Source organism: Melospiza melodia, chromosome 16, assembly GCF_035770615.1.
Source record: "Melospiza melodia melodia isolate bMelMel2 chromosome 16, bMelMel2.pri, whole genome shotgun sequence".
NCBI classification, from domain to species: domain Eukaryota; kingdom Metazoa; phylum Chordata; class Aves; order Passeriformes; family Passerellidae; genus Melospiza; species Melospiza melodia.
The window spans coordinates 9,179,446-9,196,998 of record NC_086209.1 but is presented as its reverse complement, the minus strand read 5'-3'; the positions used below and the strand labels follow the sequence as shown (position 1 = coordinate 9,196,998).

The 17,553-nt window shown below is 41.5% G+C and overlaps 1 protein-coding gene across 3 annotated transcripts in view; it reads right to left on the bottom strand.

The window, feature by feature from the left end:
* The window catches only part of ACSL4 (acyl-CoA synthetase long chain family member 4), a 42,565-nt gene that overhangs the window by 10,349 nt on the left and 14,663 nt on the right, over positions 1 to 17,553 (bottom strand). The window contains exons 2-8 of one of the 3 annotated variants that reach the window (XM_063170550.1): positions 8,652 to 8,696; positions 5,885 to 6,124; positions 5,403 to 5,580; positions 3,590 to 3,699; positions 3,367 to 3,505; positions 1,855 to 2,005; positions 592 to 715 (exon numbers count right to left, since the gene is read on the bottom strand). In XM_063170550.1, the coding sequence (XP_063026620.1) occupies positions 592 to 715; positions 1,855 to 2,005; positions 3,367 to 3,505; positions 3,590 to 3,699; positions 5,403 to 5,580; positions 5,885 to 6,112 (930 nt within the window). In that variant the 5' untranslated portion in view covers positions 6,113 to 6,124; positions 8,652 to 8,696. Of the gene's footprint in view, positions 1 to 591; positions 716 to 1,854; positions 2,006 to 3,366; positions 3,506 to 3,589; positions 3,700 to 5,402; positions 5,581 to 5,884; positions 6,402 to 8,651; positions 8,697 to 17,553 lie in introns of all 3 variants that reach the window. The other 2 variants (XM_063170549.1, XM_063170551.1) reach the window with 2 other exon arrangements.

Here is a 17,553-nt window from a genome sequence, read left to right as displayed (position 1 = left end):
TATTTCAACCAAAACACTCAATCTTTTACAGGTTCACTTTGTTTATCTTTCTCTTACTTCCTCCCTCTACTACTTGCTTTCTCCTCCATCTTCCTTTGGGAACTTGTTTGGCTTGATGCAAATCTCTCTACAAGCAAACATACAGAAGTATCTACTCTGGCTAATTTCACTCTTATTTATCTGAACTGCTAAAGGGAAAAAGACAAAGGGCCAAATAGAAGATCTGCAGTAACTGGATAAAGAACTGATAAAGTGAGACCAAAACTTAAGATCACTTTCAACAGTTCAGTTGATCTATTAAGAGCTGTTCTTCCCCTGTTATCCAGGGGGTAATGCTATAGGCATTTCTTAGGATTGCTTTTAGATATCCTAAGTATCATAAAAGCAAAGGTTTTAATAAAATTTATATGGTACAACCCACCACTGTTGTTCACCAGGAATGTTAATTCTCATAATTTTCTGAAAAAAATGTACATTTCTGAAGTGTACCATCCACATCAGCATTTCTGGACTGAAGGAGGAAGCTGAGCAAGGAGAGAACAGGCTGCACAAGGTGAAGTTTGCTCCCCACCTTGCTCTGCTAGCCCTCACCTGATCTGAGAGAGTGAGAGGAGAGGAGTAACCAATCCTGCAGCCATAAGTGATGCAGGAAACTTCTGCTGTCAGTTCTAACACATGGGCCAGAGGCAAATAACCAATGTAAGTGTCCTTGGGTCTGGGAAAGAAAAAATAATTAACCATGAGTCACAAGTGGACTGAAAATGCCATTTAACCATTTTATTGTTAATGTGTGCTTAGTTATTACTTATTGATTGACCTGAATCCCAGGTGAGCTTATTCTCCTGCACACAAATAAATGGGTGTGATTTCAGCCACAGTATAGAAACAAACTGGGGAAATCTGCCCTAATGAAATCAGTTCAAATTACAGGATTTGCCCTGTTTTCTAGGAAACTCTGATTTCTTAGTCCTTTACTGCTATTTCCTCTCCTTGTGGGAGGTTTCATTTCAGTTATGAAATTAAGGATGAAGTAATTACACTTTACAATAATGACCAATGATTTACAAAGCCCTGTCTGTCATCTTCTTCTAGGATACATTACTGGAAAGAGAGCTGATTACTGACATACTGAGGCTGGCTTCAGAAAGTAACAGCTCAGATTTCTCAGAAGGAACCCCAGAGCTGTCACTGAGCAGCAGATTTCAGCACCCAGCTCTGGGTTTATATCCTCTCCCAACAGCAGTCTGGCACCAGAGCTTATTTCAGCTATTGAACCTTTTGTGAATGCAGAGACAAATACACACACACTTCCATGAAAAACTTCATCAAAACATTAATGTGAAGGAATCTGCACTTGGTTTTACTGTTGTCAGTGCATAATTTATTACTTTTCTGCTCCTCCACTGAACTGTACTTTAGCAGATTCTGCAGCATGTGCACCCAGAGTGGTGTCTCCAGGTCACTGAAGTGCTAAGCCCTGACATGCTAGGCCCAATCATAAACTGATTGGAGGTGCCTGAAAATGTCTAAAGGCATGTCCCAAGTTGCACCAGAGAAGGAATCTCTCATCTAATGGTATCCTCTGATACTCAAAAGTGCAAAAATCCATCACAGACTTAGAGCTACGGGTAATAAAAATAAAAAAAGGAGCAGAATGTGAAAAAACAGCTAGAAGGGCATATTGTTCAAACAAGGAAAGTTCACACACACAAGATATATTCCTTAAAATTAAAAAGTAGTGATCTCACAGTAACACAGGAAACTTGGTAACACAATGTCAGCAGCAGACTCCATAAATGTGACACTTCTGGAGGTTGTTTTAGCTCTCTGTGCACAAGACAAAGTGTTTCTTACCCCAGTCCAGGTATTCTCTCACACTGTCCTGTCATCCCAGCTATTAGGTTTTTATGCATCATCATCACTCCTTTGGGTCTCCCAGTAGAGCCGCTGGTGTACATCACTAAAGCCAAGTCTGTAGGAACAGGTCTGCTTGGCAGAATGCTTGCTACAAAATTCAGGAGAAAAAATGTTATTTATTCTTTTCTTATCTACTTTTTAAATGATTTCTTTAATTAATCAGTAAGAAACAGGTGCTTCATGGAAGGCCAGCACAGCAAGCTGTGGCATGGTCAGTGCTGGAGAGAGCAGTCATCTGGTTTTAAGAGGAAGAGAGGGAAGGCCAATTTTGAAAGGAGTGATGAGTATTTGAGCATCTATACAATCTGGGTGACACTTCTGTCATTGTGGTTTATAGCTGGCTGAAAGTTTCATAGAAGGAGCCTTTTGAAGACCAAATAAAACTGTCAAAGGCAGCAAAGGGGAGAAACAGAGTATGGATGATAAACAGCAAGGTGAGTGAAAAACAAAACAAAAAACCAACACCCCAAAAAGGTGCAAGTCAGCTTTTCTGTCCATCAGTCTTTCAAAGCCAAGGTTGTAGAGGTAAGATTCCTTTTAACTCCCCCTCCTGACATTTTAAAAAAATTTAAATAAACCTTCCTCAGGTAAACTGCAAGTTCAGTAGAAAAGCAGTAAGCTTAGAACATTTGACTTCAGATTTTTGTTTTACTTCTCTTTATTCTTAGGATGATAATCATCAGCCTTCATGGCTTTCAGTGTCTGCAAGGAAGCAGGCTTTTCAGAGACTAAGCCCAAGAAAAACACCTCTTAGGGTCACTGCAGGTCTGTATCAGCACCTCAGGCTGATCAGAGATAAGCAGCTGGGATCAATGTGTGCTTCCCAAAGCTCCTTTGCCACTTTATCTCCTCCTTTATTCCAGAGAGAGCCGTGGTTAATTACAGACTGCTGATGTAAGGGGAACAGATCATCAGGGTTGGGTTTTCCTTCCTTAAAGCAGATGTTTACAGTCACTCCTGGCTGCCCAATGGAGCAAGGAATGTTACTGTTATTCCTCCAGCCTTAAGTGCTCTTTAGCTAGAGCTTGGTGAAGATAATGGACATTTTCAAGCAAAAAACCAAAAAAGCTTTAAGTGCTTTCTCCTCTTTTCTTATTAAAAATAGTGACAGTAAGATAAATAAAAGGTAAGAGTAGCAGAGAATGAAACATTAAACCAATTTCTATTTCATATCCTAAAACAAAGATGAAGTATTAAATTATTCTGGTTATTGTTTACAAGTTAAAAACAAAGTTTTATCCTGACATACATGACATATGAACAAAAAATATAAAACAAGTGTTTTGTTTATTTAAAGGGAGCTGGAGGATGAACTGGTAACCTGCCACTGCCTTTGTTGGTGACAAAGGCCACCCTTTGCTGGGTGGGGGGTTTTCTGCTACAGATCCCTCTTAACCCAGGTGCAAACACTGCTTGATCAGTCAGTCCTCTGGGAAATGATTCACTTACAGTTTTCTGGTTTGGCTCCCAGCTCTTCTACTGTCTCCATACTATGAATTTCCACATTTGCAGGGTATTCTGATTTACTGACTGTCTTCTTGTCCACATAAATGATGTGTTTCAGACAGGAGACTTGTGGCAGTGCAGTCTACAGAAGAGAAATGAAATTTTTAGTAGTGTACTGACTGAACTGTAGGGTTGCTTATAGCAGGTGAAGATGGCACCACATTACCTTGAGTTTGCTCTCCAGGAGTTCCACACTGGTGACCAAATATGATGCTCCACACTCGTTGAGACCATAGGTCACTGCCTCTTCCCCCAGGGTGGCATAGAGAGTGACAACTGTCACAGGGATGGGAGAGGACATGAAAGAAGGGTAAAAGTAAAACTAAAATCAAAAGCTCTTGCCTTAGCTTACTGGAAAGCACTCAATTGGGAATTTTCTAATTTGGAAATGAAACAGATCAGAAGTTTTTGGCACAAGACACTTCTGGAACAAGGAGGACAGCTGGGCAAGAAGCAGGTCCTTACTAAGAGCATGGTCAAATACTGAACAGGGTTCCTGGACAGATGGGTGATGCCCCAAGACTGTCACTCTTTAGGAGGCCTTTGAACAATGCTCTAGGTAACAGGCTGTAACTTTCAGTCAGCCCTGAAGTTGTCAGGCAGTTGGAAGGAACCTATAATGGTCATTTACATCCTCCCAAAATAATTCTCCTTTTTCTATAGCAGAAATTATCAGAACAAACAGATGCACCAAACCCCAACAATAATGTACAAAACAATCCCAGAGTAAGCAGCTAAGAGCAGGTGTTCTGCCCCTGAGCTCTCTGCAACCACAACTCAGGGGGACAGGAAACACTCAGACATTACAGGGCACCAGCTTAAAGCTGGGCATGGCTACAGGCAGCTCTCTGCACACTGTCAGCTACTTTCCCTGCTTCCATGGAATTAGTGATGGCAGCAAGGCAGAGAATCAGACTAAGGAATCACACTGTTTTTCATGCTGCCAGATTATTTTAACCCAGACTGGCTACAGGAATGCCATTAAGTGCCTCCCAGGCACAATGGAGTTCACCTCTCCCCATTATCTCTTTACTGAAAAAAAACCCCATTCTTTAGTATCATTTGCAATCTCAAACTGAAACCTCCAAAGACCATTAAAGGAATTTACCAGTGCTGTGAGACAGGGTTCAGGCAGAACAGGAGAAAGAATAATATAATACAGCTATTTCTCACTGCCTTTCAAAGTATAGAGATCCAGGCCAAATTAACCATAGTCTCCTACTTCAGTAGAAGTTCACCTCTTCCACTGCTGCCCCTGAGCAGCCTCTCTGCACACTCTGAGCTGCTCCTCACACAGGCAGCTACTCCTGCTGCTGGGAGAGACAGCCCAGTGCAAGCAAAAAAAAAAAAAAATAGGCTGTGGTTCACAGTGTGTTGTGTGCAAAATGGGCACTGGAGTGCTCAGTGCAGCTCACCAAGTTTAACTCCCATTAGAGATTTCTGACAGCTTGAATTAAAAAAAGAAAAACCATACATAATTGTAATGAATTTGAGCAGCTTACAAGTGTCACCAAAACAGACCACCCACAGACTATCATATGATTTTGTTCACCATTCCTCTCTTCTGATAACCATTTCATCTTTTGGATATATAATTTAGGATACAGACAGAAAATACTGTAAAAACATCCCACATTTTGTGGGGAAGTACAACTGACATCTTAAATGCAACTACTGATATCTTCAGAATATTTAAAACAACCTGAATGGTAAGTGTACCATTTTGTCATTTTAACATATAGAACATAGCACAATAAAATCATAAAATACAGTTTCATAAGTACGAGCAAGTTAATTTTAGGGACATCCACAAAGCACAGGATAGACTGAAAGCTTCTAAGAATCAGACCACCAGCAGAGAATTTATGAAATTCCTACACCTCTGATGACAAGACTGGCAGAGTCAAACACTTAACAGCCAGATCTGTGCTGAGAACTGGCTCTAAAACACATCAGGAGTAACCAAGCTGAGCACTCACGAGGGAAGTTGTACTTGAAGCAGGTGAGAGCCACAATCATCCACTCAGCTCGGGTCTCACAGAATATCACAACGGTGCTTTTGGGGGTCAGTCCCAGGGCAGTCAGCCCATTTCCCAGGTGAGTGATTTTCTCATTTATGTCTTCATAGGATAACCATCTGTAAGTTCCTAGAATTAACTTGAGAGGAAAAAACAAGGAATTTCATGACAAGAAGGTTTTGGTATAGGTCCACCAGCTGATGTGAGTTGGTGTATAATGTAATGAGTACACAGTCTGCCATTCATTAAGAACTTGCTTTCATTTTACTTGAAGTAGAATAAAACTGCATCCTGGATATTCTGTTATTCCTCAACTACCATAAAATGAATGGTTTATTAGATGATGACTGAGGAAGATCTCTACAGGGACATGCATTATTGAGGTAAGACACAAAGCAGCTCAAACTCAAGTCAGAATTACGGAAAAAAATTACAAGTTTTACCTTTTTGAATACTTTTCCATTTGGTTGCATTTCATTTTCTTCACTCAGAATTTCCCTGGTTCCAAGACAGTCCTTCTTCCCAAACTTTGCTAAAGCATGGTCAAAGAGCTTGTCCAGAGTGTCTGCTCCAGGGATGTTTATGTTTGCTAGAGAGTCCAGGTGAGTGACAGAGCGGTAGGGGCTCCCCGGCTTGTCCGAGATGGGTTTAGCTTTTAACCGCTTTGCCATAGCCTTTTTCTTCTTGGCATTGGTGAGAAAATACCAGGGAATAAATACCAGCACACTGTACAACCAGATTAACAAGTACACAGGCAGCAAGAGAATGGCACACATTTCTAGCCTAAATTTCATTGTGGGTATTTAAAAGAGAAACTCTCTTATGGAGTTCTGAAGCAGACAAGAGCAAGGCAGCAGTGCAGAGTGGTGCAGGGAGAAGCAACAGGAGGTGAAGCTTAGGTAGAGCTGATTCAGAGCAGCTGCAAAATTTTAGTAACCTTTGAGAGCCAACAGTGGACACCTACGGGCGAAAACCAGTGCCAAGCAGAGAGCAGGAAAAAGAAAGAAAAAATAATTAAATTAGTAATATTATAGTCAGTTAATTAGTTTTAGTCCTTCTAAGAGCTCACTTCAAAAGCACCACTGCACAACAGAGCAGTGAACTGCTCTGGGGATGAAAGAAGACAAATCTTTTCCATACTTGTTTCTTGCATTCACAAATATTTACTTCTCACAGACTTTTCCCCACTATTTCTGTTTGAATAGTTCAGGACTGTTGAAATGAAGTCTGTCCTTCACAACATAATATTGTGTTTAAGCTACTTGAGTAATGACACAGTTGTGTAATTATGGGAAAGGTCAACACTTGTTTTCCCACTAAATATTTGTACTACAGAGAAAAGGTACAGCAGATTGCTTTACTGCTTTTCAGAATATTCTATCAACCTTCTATTCAGCTTAAAATGTTTCTTGATATACTCAAAAATAGTATACAGACTCAAAAGTCTACATGCTGTAATCTAAAAATTATATAATATTCCAAAACTGCTTCATTAACTTTGCTCCAGCAACTGCATTTTTAATCTTCTACTTTTCAACTCTGAATGTCAGACTCTTGGAAAGGGATTATGCAGATTTGCTTTTCCAATTTCAAAAAGTACTTCAATACATGCATTTCAAACTCCAAGTATGGAAAACAGAATAAAATCTGACCAATTTAACACAATTTAAAATAAAGTACAATTTGGCAAGATTTTGTCTGCATGTCACAAATCTTTCCTCATTAAGGAGAACTGGGCCTAAGTAAGGACTGGTGGTGAGTGGGAGAAAAACAAAACCATCCCAGCAAACCCCAGTCAGGGCCAGCCCAGTGGCCTGGGACCAGAGTGCCCTGGCATGTGAGACAGGGTGGTTATCTCTGATGATGCTGACACAGCACCCACGCCCCACTGGGGGGAAAAGAGAAGGCACAGGAGCAGCAGCCAAGGGCAGAACCTCACAGGGGAGCCAGTGACACTGACAGCCACCAGCAGAGCCCAGGCTGCCATGGACACCACCAGATAAAGAATGGATGAGAATGGGGAACTCTCAGGGCTCCATCAAGAATTAAAAGAACGTAGGCACACCTCAAAATACACCTTTATTAATATATTTGCCACCCTCAGGTGATGAGGGAGGCTACAATTAACATTTCAGGTTAAACAAGACAACTGCTACTTACAGCAGACAGAAGTTAACAGGTTGGTGGGTTATTTAATGAGAATTTCAATAGAAGCAGTTGTGTTGTAGCCAATATCAACAGCTTTAAGGCAATGTAAGACTGAGAGATCTGCAGATATTTAAAACAACATGACCACCACATTAATTTTGTAATTACAGCTACAGAATAAAATGACTACTGAATGATTGTACAATAAACTAAGCTAAGCTCAGACTTGCATGGATGGAAGTATTCTTTTCTTTTTATAAAAAAAATGAATGCGACGTTCTTTTCAAAATGTACATGTTTACTCTGCTCTGGTGAGCCTCACCATCAACCTCAGCAGAAAAGAGATCAGTTTACTTTCCAAAGCTCCAGTTCTCCAAAATGAGGCATTATTGGTTTATAACACAAATCTTGTATGATACTTTCATCCCAGTTAATTCAGTGCTCCAAAACCAGCAGTTGAGTCTGCATTTCAAAGACGAGCCACCATGGCTCTAAGACATGGTAAGGAAATGTCAGGACACACCCATGCTTACACATAATGCTACAAGTCAGAACAGACCCCAGGGGAACTCTGGCTGCTCCTCACCTTCCAACAATGAACATATCACCAGGCACACTGACTTGGATAAAAAGCAGAGTTGTTGGAGTACTGCAAACTATTTAACACAGTGAAACAGTACCACAGCTTTTCTTTGGGCTGCACAGGAGCTGGTTCAGAACTGGTGCTACTGTGAAACACTACTGGTTAATAATCAAGAAGTGGCTAATCTAGAAAGGGAGGAGAGGAAGGTTGCATTTCTTTCATTTTCAAATTTCAACTTAATTTGTAATACTTTAAAAAGTGTTCCTAAAACCAGAAAACTCAGCTAATTTGCATATATTTGTAGTAATTTAAAAGAGAATCGCATTTCTATCCTGGCAAAAATCAGTTGTAATTTTTAAGAGACATCAATTGGGAAAACTTAGTGAGTCCCAAAAAGACAACTGTGGCTTTTTCCTTTGAACATGCTCATGCAAACCTCACACACACACACAGACACACACACACAGAGGTGTACTTACAAGGGGTCTCAGTGATCACTGAGGTTTTTTCAGTGTTGATTAGACCTACAGTAAAACAGAAAAAAGAACATATTAGAAATTGGGATGTTTTCTGCCTTGCAGAAGGAGGAATCTTTAGAACTTCCACCCTACTGCCCCTAAGAAGCACAGGCTATGAATTCAGACAGAGGTGCAACACAGCCCATACAAGGGAGAGCAATTACAGTACAGGAAAAGATTCAGCTTCCAAACTACACCGGACAGACAAGAGATGAAGCTGCCAAAAGGAGATTAACTTTTATGTGACACTACTTCCTCCCTTTTGTATTTATCATGTTCTGAATAAAATTATGAACAGAAGCTTCATGCAATTGAATTACCAATGAAACCCAGAAAGACAAGGAAGAGACTTTCATATTGCATATGGTTCATTCTTCTCAAGGCAGAACAGGAAGCCCTTTGTCACTCTTGATAGATGAATATCAGTAGAAACAGTACCCATGGCACACATTGCCCAAGAGAACATGAAGTGGATTTGGGGTATTGAGGTAAGAGAAGACTTTCCAGAACAAAAGCATGTTTATAGAGGCAGGAAGGCCTCCTTGGTCCCATGACCAGTGTAATAAAAGATGGCTGTGTGTAACTGCAGAGATAAGGCTCTAAGAGATCTACTGCAGAAAGCTTTAACTGATGTTTAACCTAGACATATTTTAAAGGTCTTCCTCATAAGTCTAAGATTTTAATCAGTTTTTACTGAAACCGAGTTAAATGTCCCTTGCAATATTCTCCTACAAAGATTTTTTCTTGAAGCATAAAGAAGAGGTTCTAGAATGTTTTTAATTACTGGCATTTCCATGTGATTTTGATCCATTGCAGGATCATTCCAAACTCATGCTAAATAAATATTTATAATCTCTTAAATATACTGCATATAACAGACTGACATACTCAACGTGCAAAGGTACCTCCATACCAGTGTCAGAAGTCAAACTTAGCTACTCAAATTACACCTTATGAGTTCAATCTCCTGCTTAATGAGACTTTAAGAGAAAGGATGAGATGCAATGCTCACGTCAATGCACCATCCAAGGACAAGGTAAGATTGTCTTGCTTCAAGGTAAGACAACTACATATTACTAAAGTATAACAGTTATGTTCTTCATAACTTTCCTCATTCCTTACAAATAAAATTTAGCACTCATGAAAACTTTCACAATAAAACTGGTATTTAACACTGAAATATTTAGAATATGTAATATTTTCTATTGGTTTACAAAGCTTATTATTTCTCTTGACTGTTGAACAGAACCAGCCTCTTTAGATGCTTATCTAGCTGTTTTGGAAACAGCAGCTTCCAGTTCTCAGTGCAGGAAATGCACGTTCCCAGAAAGAGCAGTGTGCGTCAGGCATGACTACGAGAAAAATGAAACCAAACCAAAATAGATGTTGTATCTCTCTAGGAGAGCCTAGATAGCTGGTTTTCAGCATTTCCAAAGGATTTTCCTCTGGTGAATCAGCTTCTATCAATTCTGAAGTGGTCTGGAGTTCATTTAACCTTTGCAGTGACATGTTACAGTGTTCATGCTGGAAACCTCACTCCTGAGGGAATGTTTCACTTACGGCTTTTATAGGCTGGGTGTTTACAAAAATTCTACAGTCCAAGTTTACTCCTGACTGACACTGTACTTTATGGGCTGCCAGAGATGGAAGAGATGTTATCTAAGTATAATCTCACTTTTATATCCTTAAATAAAAGTTTTGACAGATAATATACAACATTCTTGTAGGGGGCTGAGTGAATGTGTATCTGGGGGCCTGAGTTAACTTATGTATTGTATGTATGGCAGTTGAAGATCTCTCTATTGTATTAGTGACCCCGCCCTGGTTCTAGTCATTGTAAATGGGCTGCAGCTGTGATGTCCTTGATTGGGCAGCAGCTGTAGCCCATGGAGGTAACTGAGATAAAAGGGGGCGGGGTGGTCAGGGAGAGCTGGGAGAGGAGCCCTGACCGAGAAGCAGCAACACCACTGCTGGGAAGATCTGCCATGAGAAAACCACCAAGAAGCTATGAGACTCAGGAAATATAATTATACAACAACATGAATACAACATTCTGGTGACCCCGACGTGATTCGAACATGCAGCCAAGGAAAGAAGGTATGGAATCCCCCGGACAGCTGCAAGCTGTGGCAGCCAGAGAGCTGGGACAGAAGATAGGACAGCTGCGAGCTGTGGCAGCCAGAGAGCTGGGACAGAAGAAAGGACAGCAGAGAGCTGGGACTCGAGAAGTAAAGACAGCTGCGAGCTGTGGCAGCCAGAGAGCTGGGACAGAAGAAAGGACAGCCGAGAGCTGAGACTCCAGAAGAAAGGACAGCCGAGAGCTGGGACTGTAAAGTATGTATTCAGGACAGCTGAGAGCTGGGACTCTAAAATATAGAACATCTAGGGATTTGTGTGTGTGTTTAAAGACAGCTGCGAGCTGTAGCAGCTTGAGAGCTAAAATAAATATGTGTATTGTAGTTATAAAGTTGATAGAAGTAAAGAGAAAAAAAAGAAAAAAAAAAAAAAAAAAAAGTAAAAAAAAAAAGAAAAAAAAAAGAAAAAGAAAAAAAAAAAAGAAAAAAAGAAAAAAAGGGAAAAAAAAAAGGGAAATATGTATATATTCTATGTATGAGCTGTAGCAGCCAGAGAGCTGGGACTAGACAGCTGCGAGCTGTGGCAGCCTGAGAGCTGGAACAGAAGATAGGACAGCTGAGAGCTGGCAGCCTGAGAGCTGGAACAGAAGAAAAGACAGCTGCGAGCTGTGGCAGCCTGGGAGCTGGGACAGATATACATATTGTAATTGTAAAGTAAGTAAAAGTAAAGGGGGAAATGTAGGGGGCTGAGTGAATGTGTATCTGGGGGCCTGAGTTAACTTATGTATTGTATGTATGGCAGTTGAAGATCTCTCTATTGTATTAGTGACCCCGCCCTGGTTCTAGTCATTGTAAATGGGCTGCAGCTGTGATGTCCTTGATTGGGCAGCAGCTGTAGCCCATGCAGGTAACCGAGATAAAAGGGGGCGGGGTGGTCAGGGAGAGCCGGGGAGAGGAGCCCTGACCGAGAAGCAGCAACACCACTGCTGGGAAGATCTGCCATGGGAAAACCATCGAGAGAAGGTACGAGGCTCAGGAAATATAATTGTACAGCAATGTAAATGCAACATTCTGGTGACCCCGACGTGATTCGAACATGCAGCCAAGGAAAGAAGGTATGGAATCCCCCGGACAGCTGCAAGCTGTGGCAGCCAGAGAGCTGGGACAGAAGAAAGGACAGCCGAGAGCTGGGACTGTAAAGTATGTATTCAGGACAGCTGAGAGCTGGGACTCTAAAATATAGAACATCTAGGGATTTGTGTGTGTGTTTAAAGACAGCTGCGAGCTGTAGCAGCTTGAGAGCTAAAATAAATATGTGTATTGTAGTTATAAAGTTGCTAGAAGTAAAGAGAAAAAAAAAAGAAAAGAAAAAAAAAAAAAAAAAGTAAAAAAAAAAAAAGAAAAAAAAGAAAAAAAAAAAAAAAAAAAAAAAAAAAGAAGAAAAAAAAGGGAAAAAAAAGGGGAATATGTATATATTCTATGTATGAGCTGTAGCAGCCAGAGAGCTGGGACTAGACAGCTGCGAGCTGTGGCAGCCTGAGAGCTGGAACAGAAGATAGGACAGCTGAGAGCTGGCAGCCTGAGAGCTGGAACAGAAGAAAAGACAGCTGCGAGCTGTGGCAGCCTGGGAGCTGGGACAGATATACATATTGTAATTGTAAAGTAAGTAAAAGTAAAGGGGGAAATGTAGGGGGCTGAGTGAATGTGTATCTGGGGGCCTGAGTTAACTTATGTATTGTATGTATGGCAGTTGAAGATCTCTCTATTGTATTAGTGACCCCGCCCTGGTTCTAGTCATTGTAAATGGGCTGCAGCTGTGATGTCCTTGATTGGGCAGCAGCTGTAGCCCATGCAGGTAACCGAGATAAAAGGGGGCGGGGTGGTCAGGGAGAGCCGGGGAGAGGAGCCCTGACCGAGAAGCAGCAACACCACTGCTGGGAAGATCTGCCATGGGAAAACCATCGAGAGAAGGTACGAGGCTCAGGAAATATAATTGTACAGCAATGTAAATGCAACATTCTGGTGACCCCGACGTGATTCGAACATGCAGCCAAGGAAAGAAGGTATGGAATCCCCCGGACAGCTGCAAGCTGTGGCAGCCAGAGAGCTGGGACAGAAGAAAGGACAGCCGAGAGCTGGGACTGTAAAGTATGTATTCAGGACAGCTGAGAGCTGGGACTCTAAAATATAGAACATCTAGGGATTTGTGTGTGTGTTTAAAGACAGCTGCGAGCTGTAGCAGCTTGAGAGCTAAAATAAATATGTGTATTGTAGTTATAAAGTTGCTAGAAGTAAAGAGAAAAAAAAAAGAAAAGAAAAAAAAAAAAAAAAAAGTAAAAAAAAAAAAAAGAAAAAAAAAGAAAAAAAAAAAAAAAAAAAAAAAAAAAAAAGAAGAAAAAAAAGAAAAAAAAGGGAAAAAAAAGGGGAATATGTATATATTCTATGTATGAGCTGTAGCAGCCAGAGAGCTGGGACTAGACAGCTGCGAGCTGTGGCAGCCTGAGAGCTGGAACAGAAGATAGGACAGCTGAGAGCTGGCAGCCTGAGAGCTGGAACAGAAGAAAAGACAGCTGCGAGCTGTGGCAGCCTGGGAGCTGGGACAGATATACATATTGTAATTGTAAAGTAAGTAAAAGTAAAGGGGGAAATGTAGGGGGCTGAGTGAATGTGTATCTGGGGGCCTGAGTTAACTTATGTATTGTATGTATGGCAGTTGAAGATCTCTCTATTGTATTAGTGACCCCGCCCTGGTTCTAGTCATTGTAAATGGGCTGCAGCTGTGATGTCCTTGATTGGGCAGCAGCTGTAGCCCATGCAGGTAACCGAGATAAAAGGGGGCGGGGTGGTCAGGGAGAGCCGGGGAGAGGAGCCCTGACCGAGAAGCAGCAACACCACTGCTGGGAAGATCTGCCATGGGAAAACCATCGAGAGAAGGTACGAGGCTCAGGAAATATAATTGTACAGCAATGTAAATGCAACATTCTGGTGACCCCGACGTGATTCGAACATGCAGCCAAGGAAAGAAGGTATGGAATCCCCCGGACAGCTGCAAGCTGTGGCAGCCAGAGAGCTGGGACAGAAGAAAGGACAGCCGAGAGCTGGGACTGTAAAGTATGTATTCAGGACAGCTGAGAGCTGGGACTCTAAAATATAGAACATCTAGGGATTTGTGTGTGTGTTTAAAGACAGCTGCGAGCTGTAGCAGCTTGAGAGCTAAAATAAATATGTGTATTGTAGTTATAAAGTTGCTAGAAGTAAAGAGAAAAAAAAAAGAAAAGAAAAAAAAAAAAAAAAAAAAAGTAAAAAAAAAAAAAAAAAAAAAAAAAAAAAAAAAAAAAAAAAGAAGAAAAAAAAGAAAAAAAAGGGGAATATGTATATATTCTATGTATGAGCTGTAGCAGCCAGAGAGCTGGGACTAGACAGCTGCGAGCTGTGGCAGCCTGAGAGCTGGAACAGAAGATAGGACAGCTGAGAGCTGGCAGCCTGAGAGCTGGAACAGAAGAAAAGACAGCTGCGAGCTGTGGCAGCCTGGGAGCTGGGACAGATATACATATTGTAATTGTAAAGTAAGTAAAAGTAAAGGGGGAAATGTAGGGGGCTGAGTGAATGTGTATCTGGGGGCCTGAGTTAACTTATGTATTGTATGTATGGCAGTTGAAGATCTCTCTATTGTATTAGTGACCCCGCCCTGGTTCTAGTCATTGTAAATGGGCTGCAGCTGTGATGTCCTTGATTGGGCAGCAGCTGTAGCCCATGGAGGTAACTGAGATAAAAGGGGGCGGGGTGGTCAGGGAGAGCCTGGGAGAGGAGCCCTGACCGAGAAGCAGCAACACCACTGCTGGGAAGATCTGCCATGAGAAAACCACCAAGAAGCTATGAGACTCAGGAAATATAATTATACAACAACATGAATACAACACATTCTATTCCTGCCCTGTAGCCAGGGTCATAGAACAGAGTCTGAAATCACAGCACATGCTCCAGAACAGAAGAGACATTCCTCTCTTTCTAATTTACCTTAAATCTAAGAAACAACTAACAATTATATTTTTTACTATAGAAAAAAACCCTTATAAATAGTCACAAAAGATTATGGGACTAAGTAAGAGCAAAAGTGTGTATGGGGAATAGAGAGTTTATGCCTCTGGAAGTGACTATTCTCAGAGGAGGAAATGCCTTAATCTTCTCTGCATTTGACTCTCCAAACTGAACAGAATCAGCTTACTCAGCATTTACACACACTACTAGAATTTTTAAGAGTAATTCAAAATCAAATTAAGTACCTGTAGCTAGAAATTTTATCCTATGCAGTTTAACTTTAATAAGGCAGCAAATTATTATCATCACTAGGAAAGGCTTTAATTAGCCCAAGCCCAAAACCCTCTAAAGGCTTAATAGTGTAACTATTTCAACAACACTGCTTACAATCCTTCCTCTGGTGTTAAAAAGCTTGCCAGGGATCCAATTTGCTATGAAATAGCATGTTTGGAAGAAAATACAACTTCATTTTCTGTCTGCTTTAAATATAGTGTTAGGAAAGTAATCTGGTAAGGAAGATGACATTAGAGAGGAAAAGGATTGTGTTCTAGTTTGTGAAGAAATCTGCAATCTGCAAAGCAGATTGTTTTTAGTTTAAAAGCAACACCAGAGGAAGACTGGTTCCTCTGCACCAGAGCTCCCTGAGCTCTTGCCAGCTTCAAATGGAGACACAATTCTGACTCTAGGGTAAGTGCTCAGGGCTGACTCCTGTCAGGAAGTTCTGAAATCGTCCAAAACAATCCAGTATGAGTAAGGAACAACCATTTCTGCAACTTCTCTAGCATCCAGGCAGATCTAAACATTTTGGAAACCACAGTGAGCATTCAGGATTTGTAACTGGAAAAGTGGTTTTACACAGTAAAAAAATAAATTTGAGTTGACCTAAGTATGTGGGTGTTCAGTTAGTCAGCTTTTGGAAAGGAACTTAGTTCGTATTTAGTCGTCCTGAATTTGTTCTGGTACAGGACAGAACAAGGCTGGGATTTCAAAAAGAGATGACACAAAATGAGATTGCTCCAAGGATAAGAAATTCCACATAGCAAGGAAGATGCATCACAATAAACAAATGAGTGCATAGTGTCAGGCTTACTACAAGTTTTTATTTTCCAGATTTATACCTAACACACACTAAAATGAGAGAACATTTCCACAGCTGAGAAGACTGTGATGAAATAGTAAGAGTTAGAAGAATTTGGTGGCTAATTACAGCTTAGTTGGGGTTACTAAGATTGAAGGAAAAGAAACCAAAGGAAATGATTCAGTTTTTACATCATGTCGGTGCTTTTATAAAAACAAACTCCAGCAATATTAATGAAAGTTACTCATAGGAAAAAAAATTCATTTTTCTTCCTCTCTCACAGGCAGATTTCTACATATCTTCCTCTTGCACATTTGGTACATCACAAAGGGCAGTGAAAATCCAGAGAAAGCCTAACCAAACCTAACCAATTTTCAGAAGTACTTCTGTGCTCTGGCAATGCAATAGAAGCTCAAAGCCTGAGATTTTGAGAGCTCTCACTATGCCTGTACAGTGTAAATACTGCTACCTATGTCTCAACAAACAGGGAGAGGGGAAATCAGTTGTAGTGGATCCTGATACAAGTTTAAATATATACATTCTACTTGAAATAGCAAAATCACAAATAGCCTTAGGAAACTCTGTTTCTCTTACTGCTGCTTAAAAAATACTGCTGCTTAATACAATATTTTACTCAGCTAATAGCAAAGGTAATATTTTGGAGAGGAAAGGGAAAATATTATTGTTGTCCTTTATGTTCATTGCTTCTGCTTACTACCTCAGAACATGTATGCACTTAAAGCCAATCAGAAAAAAAGAAATCCATTTCTAAGTGTCAAACATCTCTTTCTGCAACAAGTACTGTAGTGCAAGCAAGCCCAACCACTCTGAGCCAGTAGTTCTCAATTACCTAAGAGCTGGGTGTGAAACCTCTCTTGTAATTTGTAACATGAGTGCAAGCAAATATTTGGTGAAAGGGTAAGAGCTGTTTGCATGCCCCAAAGGCAGAAAACTAAAGGCCACGGCAAGATTTCACAACTGAAAAGTGTCCACTGAGACTACCCAGAACTGGGGAAGCTCTTCCTGACCCAGCTGCTCCTTTGTCTCCAGCTCCAGCAGAAGCTGCCCTGAGTACCTGAGGCTGCCCCTGCAGCACTGCCTCTCCTGCAGGCTGTACCCAGCCTGAGCTCTGCTCACAGCCTGGGCTGCACAGGCCGAGTCACAGAACCATAGAATGTTAAGGGGTTGCAATGGACCTCAAAGCTCATTTTGTTCTATTCCCCTGCCCTAGGCAGGAGAACCTTCCACCAGAACAGGTTGCTCAGGGCCCCATCCAGCCTGGCCTTGAATAACTCCAAGGATGGGGCATCCACAGCCTCTCTTAGACAGCCTGTCCAGTGCCTCACCACCTCCCTATAAAGAATTTCCTCCTATTACCTAACCTAAGTTTTCCCTATTTCAGTTTGCACCCATTCCCCCTTTTCCTGTCACCACAGTTCCCACAACAAGGCCCCCTCTGGCTGCCCTGAAGGCCCCTTCAGGTTCCAGGAGGGGCTGTGAGGTCTCCCACTCCCACAACCTTCTCCTCTCCCAGCTGAGCAGCCCCAGCTCTCTGGGCCTGTCCCCACAAGGGAGCAGCTCCAGCCCTCTCAGCAGCCCCATGGCTCCTCTGGACTCGCTCCAACAGCTCCAAACCCTCCCCGTGCTGCACAGCCCAGACCTGTGTGCCACA